Source organism: Dendropsophus ebraccatus, chromosome 6 (genome assembly GCF_027789765.1).
Source record: "Dendropsophus ebraccatus isolate aDenEbr1 chromosome 6, aDenEbr1.pat, whole genome shotgun sequence".
NCBI classification, from domain to species: Eukaryota; Metazoa; Chordata; class Amphibia; order Anura; family Hylidae; genus Dendropsophus; species Dendropsophus ebraccatus.
Genome location: NC_091459.1, coordinates 134,188,239 through 134,197,938, shown reverse-complemented (window position 1 = coordinate 134,197,938; position 9,700 = coordinate 134,188,239). Strand labels below are relative to the sequence as shown.

The window sequence follows — 9,700 nt, the reverse complement described above, 5'->3', positions numbered from 1 at the left end:
CACATATACAAGATCCGCAGCAGATTTGATGGTGCAGATTTGATGCTGTGTTCAGTTATTTAGCTGAAATCTGCTGCGGATCCAGTACGTGTGAACGTACCCTAAGTATAACTATAACAGGTCATACATTAACCAATCTTTGTCCTCACCTGGAATTCTCTTTCGTCTAGTCTCCCAGCCATCCATCCATTTCCCATACTCTGTAAACAGTCCTACTTTAAATTCCGGGTCACTTTTCTGGGAAAAAAGAAATCAATGTAAAGTGGATGAGCCCAAATGGACCATACATAGTCACTAGTAGACTGCACATAGTCCATAGCTCCTAGTGATGGCGGGAGGGCCACGGTATATGTCAGCATAGCTTTCTGACCAGGAGAGTATTGTGAACCAGGTGTAAGCTGCTTCCAGACACATCACAAGGCTCGGACTCCTGTATAGGCCTCCATACACATCTAATCCAAGACATGGGGCCAGGTTCAGCCTCTTATGAGTATGACCATCTTATGTCTTCTACTACAGTACACACTTATAATGACCCCCAGAGACTGTAACAAGAAATGACTATAGACAGGGAATACCATAAACTGTCCTTTTCACTGTTTATATTATTTAAAGGGGCACTCCGTCAGGGGATAAATCAAATCAACAGGTGTCAGAAAGTCATAGAGATTTGTAATTTACTTTTATGTTAAAAAAAATTCAATTTTTCCAATACTTACCAGCTGCTGTATGTCATGCAGGAAGAAGTGTATTCTTTTCACAGAGCTCTCTGCTGTCACCTCTGTCCATGTCAGGAACTGTAGTAGAAAATACCCATAAAAACCTCTCCTGCTCTGGACAGTTCCTGACATGGACAGAGGTGGCAGCAGAGAGCACTGTGTCAGACTGGAAAGAATACACCTCTTCTTGCAGGTCATACAGCAGCTGATAAGTACTGGAATACTTGAAATTTTGTAATAGAAGAAAACTACATGTCTATATAACTTTATGAAACCAGTTGATTTAAAAAAAAAAACTTTTTACCAGAGTTCCCCTTTATTCCCACAAAAAAAAGCAATTAACTGTTTTTATTTATAAATCCAACTGACAGAATAATAAACTAGGAACTTACTTTTAAAAGATTATCAGCTGCAGCGAACCAGTCGTCAGTAGCGAATAACACCTGGAAAAATAACCATAAAGAGGGGAATATATCATGGCCGCCACCAGATTTCTGCAACTGTTTGCCAAGCTGCTAGTTATAATAGTTTCAACTTCTTTTTTTTTTTTTCTTTTTTAACCACCGTAGATGTCACATAGCAGGAACGCAATGCTGCAAATGTAGTGACCAGCAAAATAGTTATTTAGTCTGCAGAATGTTTAAAGGGATTATCCAGCGTTAGAAAAACATGGCTACTTTCTTCCAGAGACAGCACCGATCTTGTCTCCAGGTTGGGTTTTGGTTTCATAATGGTGCGTTTACACAGAGAGATTTATCTGGCAGATTTTTTAGGCCAAAGCCAGGAATGGATTTGAGAAGAGGAGAAATCTCAGTCTTTCCTCTATGGCCTGTTCTCTGTTTATAGTCTGTTCCTGGCTTTGGCTTCAAAGATCTGTCAGATAAATCTCTCTGTGTAAATGCACCATAACTCAGTTCTATAGAAGTGAATGGAACGTAATTGCAAAAACCACCTGAACTGGAGACGAGAGTGGTGCTGTCTCTGGAAGAAAGTGGCCATGTTTTTGTAGCGCTGCATAACCCCCCTTTAAAGGGTTGGTTTACCAAAGAAATCTAGAAAGTGCAAGAGATTTGTAATTTACTCCTATTTAAAAAATCTAGTCTTCCAGTACTTATCAGCTGCTACATGTCGTGCAGGAAGCGGTGGATTCTTTCCAGTCTGACACAGTGCTCTCTGCTGCCACCTCTGTCCATGTCAGGAACTGTCAAGAGCAGTAGCAAATCCTCATAGAAAACCTCTTCTGCTCTCCATACTGGAGAAAATACACCACTTTCTGCAGCTGAGAAGTACTGGAAGACTGGAGATAAATTAAAAATCTCTGGCAATTTCTGGCACATCCTCATATACTTGTTTTCAAGATTTTACAATATATTAACAGAATTATTTATTACTAAGAGAGAACATCTACAAGGTGAGAGGTAACTTAGGTCAGGTATCCAGACGGTTAATGTTTTACCTATTTTTCCTGTATTTGCTGTTTTGGGGATCACTGAACAGAAAAGCCTGTCCCCTCGTGTTTACTAAGAATACTGTGTAGTAACCTGACTACTAACCAGGTCTGATAATGGGACAACACCGGTCTCTGCAGGAAGGACTGGTCTACATCAACAGGTGTGAGATGTCTACACTAGCGTTGAGTGAGCACTAAAAAGAGTAATGAACCCCAATGAGATCAATGGGAGACTCAAGCATTTAAAGGGAAATTCTATCAGCAGGTTAAATGACTCTAAGATGCTGGGAGCGGGGGAACTGCGCTGATTGATTACAGCGCAGCTCATATCTGTACAGTTCCCCCACTCCCAGCATCTTATCACAGATGCTGCCTGGGCGGGGAGGGGTCCATTACAGGCATTTCACATCCGTGTTTCATGCGGAACGTGTGAATACAGCCTTATTTGTTTGTTCCACGGTCCGGTAAGACTGTTTGGAGCTCTGCCCGCCCCATAGTGCCAATCCACCCCATTCTAATGATAATGAATGGAGCTGGATGGCCGGGGATGGGCCAGATGGTCAATATTGGGGTGGGCAGTGCTCCTAATGGTCTTACCGGACCGTGGAGCAAACAACTAACTGCACCGAAACGGCGCCGAGGATGAAGGAAGGAGACATATCTTCCTATACAATAGGGATATAACAGCAGGTTAGATGGCTCTCATCTCTATTACTTACCTTCCCTCCAACACTCTCACAGGCCAGGTTATTCATCTGTACAAATCCTGGGGCGGGTTTTTCATCTTCTCTTGTTTTTGAAGACATGTCGGTGCTTCCTTCAACAGAAAATAAGCAATGTATAATCAGGAACTGAATTGTCTTCTTTTTTTTTTTTTAGATCACTTGTGACTGACAATGGACTCCTTAATCCTATTAAAGTTCTTTGTATCCGGGGAACATTAAGGGTACTACTACACCGAGCAATTTTCCGTTATTTATGATCGTTCTTGCGGTCGTTTAGTCGTCGCTATTGCGTACGTTTCAGCTGTGAATTCTTATTCCACCGAACGATGAGCGAACGATCAAACGATAAAAATAGGTCCGGATCCTATTAAACGATCAACGATTTCTCGTTGGTCGTTTAATCATTGCCTGCTATTACACGAAATGATTATCGTTCAAATCCAAACGATTTAACGATTTTTCGAACGATAATCGTTCCGTGTAATACCACCCTTACACTCCGTGTATTTTCTAATGGTATAGGGGCCGACTTCCTTATAACTTCCACTTCCAGGACACCAATGGTACCTACTCATCCAGCAAAAAACAAGCTGCGCAATATGGCTATGTCAAGGAGGACATAAAAAAAAGTTACTGCTCTTGAAAAGCAGGAATGAAAAAAAAATCCATAGTTAGACGCAGAGTTAGGAAGGGGTTAACCTCCAATATAAAATGTTGCCTTCTTCAGCACTACTTAGTACTCCATGTTCCTAAACTAAACTTTCTATAACCAGAAGTTGAGAATCCCCCGCTGTCCCAACTATTATGGATGTAAATGAAATACGGAGAATCTGCTCGACGACCAGCAGGGGGCTCATCAAAAATGTATAACATTGTGGTCTCCGCGGTGGAAAGAATTCCCATATTTAGCCTAATTCACATTGGATTACATACAGTCCAACTTGTATATTTATTACTGGGGTGTGTTTCATTAGTGATAGCTATATCTATCCGACCCCCTACTACCACCATACCCTTCCCTGGTGTCCTGTTATACTCCTGTTATACTTTTATACTGATACTGTATACTCTTGTACATATATATATATATATATATCTTTTTCCATGCTTTACACTGCAGCTCTAATATGTGTAATGTCAGCTTAAAGGGGTTTTTCTATGATAATCACAATCATCCCTTACCTAAGGCTGCCTTTACACAGAGAAATATATCTAACAGATTTTTGAAGCCAAAGCCAGGAACAGACTATAAACAGAAAACAGGTCATAAAGTAAAGACTGAGATTTCTTCTCTTTTCAAATCCATTCCTGGCTTTGGCTTTTAAATCTCTCTGTGTAAAGGCACCCTAAAGGACAGATTAAAAGTCTTTACCAGGGGTTCCAACTAGAGAACCTTAAAGGGAACCTGTTATCACTTTCATGCTGCCTGAACCACGAGTCATAGGGACAGTCCCCGGTGACATCTGCCTGCCCCATCAGCCTCGATTGATAGATCTGTCCCTATATGCAAAAACCTCCAGAGTGGACGAAGACTAACCTTTATAATGTCTACACTTACACATAGAAACTCTTCCACCTTTTTAACAAACCATAAGAAGTAGCAGCAGCATGAAGGACATTATAGATCAGTACTGAGTAGTGTAAGGCACTGGTAATCCCTCTAACCCCAAGTTTCTTATATTTACTTCTAATAGTGATATATTCAAAGTTGTTTGTAATGAAAGATACATCTCTCTCTCCGGCTATATCTCCTGATCACAGCAGGTCTCAGCAGTCAATAACTTTTGGCATGCCTGATGACATGTCAAAAGTTATTTTTATATAGAATAAATCCGAGTCACTCCAGTGGGCAGCACTTTCATTCAGTCCTACCTTATTGTTGGGTATCCTCACACACCATGAACCTCTGTGATTCTCAGTAGGACTGTCTGTACACGGACGTAGCACTGGCTAAATAAATACAGTAAGAGACATTTCTTCACCACCCTGTCAATCAGTTACTCCGGTTATAGATCGTCCTGCAGACGAGAATGTTGCAGACATTGCAGAATACAACATTGGCTGAACTATATGTTACGATGATACCCACCAATCTATATTGTCCATAATATCATATAAGAGAGCATCAGTGTGCTGGGCTAACACCGATCATGCATCCTTAGGGTAAGTTCACACTTACCGGATCCACAGCGTATTTCATTTAAATAACTGAACACAGCATCAAATCTGCTGCAGATCTGCTGCGGATCCTGTAGGTGTGAACGCACCCTTATAGAGGAAGAGGTAAGCAGCACAATACAATCAACTGTAACCCCACAATATTATCTAAAAACTTTCATGGTGTTTGCCAGTAGTGCACACACAGGTCTTTCCCTGTCAATCACAGCACACACTCTTCTACTATTGGGGAACGTAACTGAACAGGCTGGCAATGTGCTCAGCTGATGATTTACACAATACAGTGCTGGATGTCATGTGGGGGAGATAGGGTTACTGATGCATCGGGTTTACAAGGTCCTACGTGAGCAGAAAGGAAATGAACAGCAGCATCATAGCAAGGAAAAGAGATGCTCTGTCGCTGCTGATCTGAGAAGCTACAGGGAGAGGTAGGTTATGCTGCAGCACTGTGGACATACAGCAGTAGGTACATTGCTATTTACACAAGGGACAGCTGCCCAGAGCCTTATGGGTGCTTAATGATTAAAGTCTTAAAGGAGAACTCTGGAAAAGGGCCTGTCCTGGCTGATGGACAGGCTGCTCAGCCAATCAGTGACTGGAATGGTGTCCCGCCCCAGTCACTGACTGGCTGAGCTTCCAATCCTCAGCCGGGTTGTGATGTGTCAGCTCCGGAGATCTTAGAGCCCGGCAGTGGTCCCGCGGCCGGTCCTACTGCATACGGTGTGTACGGAAAGAGGTAAGTTCGTTCTTGTAATTAATTTCCCCCCTGCTGGCTAGCGGATTTCATAATTCGCCGGACTTCTCCCTAAATTACCTTTCAGGAACATTGGCTCAGCTTGCAGGTACACAGCCCAGGCTTTCTCAGGGTCTTTCCTGCACATAGCACATGTTAAGCCCCACCACCTTTTTATGCACTTTGTCTTGATCTGGCTGTTACTAAAGACAGAAATCCTCTGACAACAGGCTGTGGACAGCAGATCGTAGAGAAGTGAGACATTACAGCTATTTTCTAGGAAAAGGAGTCATTTTTGGTAAATTAAGTGATTTGCAGCTATGTTAGGGAGCACAAAGACCATCACAAGGAGGCAAATGGTTTGAAACTAAAGAGACTAAAGAGAAGTTGGATGTAGCCTTAGGAAGTCCTGAAAAACATGGATACAGCCAATGGCATGCCAAGTAGCATTTTTTTTTTTATTCTTTTTTTTATTTAGTGTTTCGGAACAGAGTGGCGTAGCAAGAAAGTAACCTTTGTTATAAGTAAGAGTAAGGCCTCATATGATGTTCTAGAAACTCACTCCCTAGTATTTTATGACCAATGGAGTATAGAGTCATTTGTACAGAAAAGAGGAGAATTTTTTTTTTCTTTCAGGGGTACTCCAGCAAAAAAAAAAAAAAAAAAAATCATGTTTCAAATCAACTGGTATCATAAAATTATATAGATTTGTAATTTACTTCTGTTCAAAAAATCTCCAGTCTTCTAGCACTTATCAGCTGCTGTATGTGCTGCAGGAAGTGGTGTATTCTTTCCAGTCTGACACAGTGCTCTCTGCTGCCACCTCTGTCCATGTCAGGAACTGTCCAGAGCAGGAGACTTTTTCTATAGAGATTTGTTCCTGCTCTGGACAGTTCTTGAAATGGACAGAGGTGGCAGCAGAGAGCACTTTTTTTAAACTGAAAAGAATACACTTCCTGCAGGGCATACAGCAGCTGATAAGTAGTGGATGACTGGAGATTTTTAAGTAGAAGTATATTACAAATCTGTATAACTTTCTGAAACCAATTGATTTCAAAGAATAAAATGTTCGCCGGAGTATCCCTTAAACATTGTCCGTTCTTCCTTGTTTCAAGGTCCAATCTGATAAAAAAAAAAACACACACACATGTAAGGGAAGATCCCCCCGAATATCAAACATGTATTCTTGACTGTTTCGGCCTATGTTCATGTTTTATTCCCTGTGAACCCTTTGGATATTTCATATCAGAGGATTTTTTATTATTTAATCTAGGATTATTGCATTTGGCGTCTACTTTGAACTACGGCTAGGGGCAAAGGTTAGGATCACACGTGTGTTCTGTGCACCCACATCCCGAGATCACACAGAAAGGAGGAATCGGTTCTATCACATAATATCTAACATGATCCATGGTGTTAATATTCATAAAACAGAAGTATTTTGTTGCTTAGGCGCTAAAAACGTCTTTCTGCATTAGACTGTAGGAAACGTGACTGAGACGTCCTGATGAAGAATAACTCTCAACCTGCTTAGTCAGTCTTTCTAAAGGGATATAAGACTATCACAACTATGAGGAGTTCTATGGCTTTTGGTTTATGGATTTTGAATTATTCAGGCTTACAAAAACATGTCTGCTTTCTTCCAGAAACAGCGCCACTCTTGACCTCAGTTCAGATGTGGTATTGCAGCTCAGTTCTATTGAAGTGAATGGAGTTGAATTGTAATACCACATAGAACCTGAGGGCAGGGGTGGCGCTGCTTATGCCAAAACATAGCTTTGTTTTCTAACCCTAGATACAAGATCAGATACAACTGGGTATGTAGGATACCGGTTCCATTTGACTATGGATATTGTAGGTGGGCCTGTAGATCCTAAATATTTGTTGGTTGCCGAAGCTGTGTCCCAGCTGTGTCCTCTATATAGCCAGGGAAGTGATGCAAAATGGTGGAGACGTTCCTGGGAGACAGTTGTGTGTGTGTGGGGATCATTACACTGCAGCTGGGAGCCATGAGAGACAACACAGGATGTTCTGTACATATCACCGAGCTGTTAGCGTCTCTTAGTTGTACCACGACTAGAAGTGATCACTCTCACATGGCTCCGCACATCATCAAACCAGCAGGGGTCAGTGTGTCCTCCCCAGATAATCACACCAGCAGGGGGCAGTGTGTCCTTCCTAGATCATCACACCAGCAGGGGGCAGTGTTTCCTTCCTAGATCATCACACCAGCAGGGGGCAGTGTGTCCTTCCTAGATCATCACACCAGCAGGGGCCGGGGTGTCCTTCCTAGATCATCACACCAGCAGGGGGCACTGTTTCCTTCCTAGATTATCACACCAGCAGGAGGCAGTGTTTCCTTCCTAGATCATCACACCAGCAGGAGGCATTGTTTCCTTCCTAGATCATCACACCAGCAGGAGGCAGTGTGTTCTCCCCAGATCATTACACCAGGAGGGGGCAGTGTGTCCTTCCTAGATCATCACACCAGCAGGGGGCAGTGTTTCCTTCCTAGATCATCACACCAGCACTGGTCAGTGTTTCCTTACTAGATCATCACACCAGCAGGGGGCAGTGTTTCCTTCCTAGAACATCACACCAGCAGGGGGCAGTGTTTCCTTCCTAGATCATCACACCAGCAGGGGGCAGTGAGTCCTTCTTAGATCATCACACCAGCAGGGGCCGGGGTGTCCTTCCTAGATCATCACACCAGCAGGGGGCAGTGAGTCCTTCCTAGATCATCACACCAGCACAGGGCAGTGATTCCTTACTAGATCATCACACCAGACACCAGCAGGGGGCAGTGTTTCCTTCCTAGATCATCACACCAGCAGGAGGCAGTGTGTGCTCCCCTGGTCATCACACCAGCAGGAGGCAGTGTGTCCTCCCCAGATCATTACACCAGAAGGGGGCAGTGTGTCCTCCCCAGATTATCACACCAGCACGGGACAGTGTATCCTCCACACATCACACTAGCAAGTGTATAATGGAGGTTCGAATCTGTGGTCAGTATCTTGTATCTTCAGTAAATTTACTCATCAAAACAGCAGAAACACTCAAACGTAACCCATTTACTATCGTTATAGACATGGAGATAAAATGACTCTTTATTTAGAATTATACAGACACCAGAAAACCAATACGGCAAAACAAAGCAAAGTTTTCAGCTGTAATAATTATGTGTTTGGGATTGTGCCGAACTAGAAAAGACATCAGATAGTATTGTAACCTGATACATTCATTGGATAGACAACTAAACGAATTCTTACAATAAACATATCACGCTGCAGGACATGGGTCCGGGGCAGGTAAAGGGGGCTCCTCACCCTGGGACCTTCACCTTTCTCTGTGAGTGGGACCCAGTGCTGGTAATAAGAACCAACTCCAAGCAATGGAGCCCTATATTGATCTGTTCTAGGGACATCCATTCGCCTGTATATGTGTTGCAGTGAAATGATAGAATCAGGGATTTGATCAAATCACTAAGGGATTTAATCAAATCCCGGGAAATTATGAAATGACCGCGCCGTTCCATCATTTCCCTAGGGATTTAATCATATGCCTGACCCCTTTCAGGGAAATGATGGAATGAACGATGGAGGAGTCGCTCAGCTTGGGGTAGAGAGGAACTCCCAGCAGGCATGCTGCGGATGGGTGAGCAGAACGGCACAGCTCCCGGCAGGCATACGGCATCGGGGCGGAAGAGGGAGCAGAGCGGACCGGCCAGGGGAGCAGGAGGCGTGTAGCAGGGTGGGGCTGACGGCTGATGGGGAGCAGACCGGCACACCTCCCGGCAGGCATGTGGCGCGCGGGGGGGCGGACAGGACCGGAGGCGGACGGGGGGGGGCAGAGCGGCACACCTCCCGGCAGGCATACAGCGTCGGGGCGGACGACG

The 9,700-nt window shown here is 43.6% G+C and overlaps 1 protein-coding gene across 1 annotated transcript in view; it reads right to left on the bottom strand.

The window, feature by feature from the left end:
* The window catches only part of ALLC (allantoicase), a 17,380-nt gene extending 12,530 nt beyond the window's left edge, over positions 1-4,850 (bottom strand). Inside the window, exons 1-4 of the mRNA XM_069973067.1 lie at positions 4,767-4,850; positions 2,889-2,986; positions 1,112-1,162; positions 150-237 (exon numbers count right to left, since the gene is read on the bottom strand). Coding sequence (XP_069829168.1) covers positions 150-237; positions 1,112-1,162; positions 2,889-2,975 — 226 coding nt within the window. The 5' untranslated portion in view covers positions 2,976-2,986; positions 4,767-4,850. The remainder of the gene's footprint in view (positions 1-149; positions 238-1,111; positions 1,163-2,888; positions 2,987-4,766) is intronic.
* Between the last annotated feature and the right edge of the window lie 4,850 nt (positions 4,851-9,700).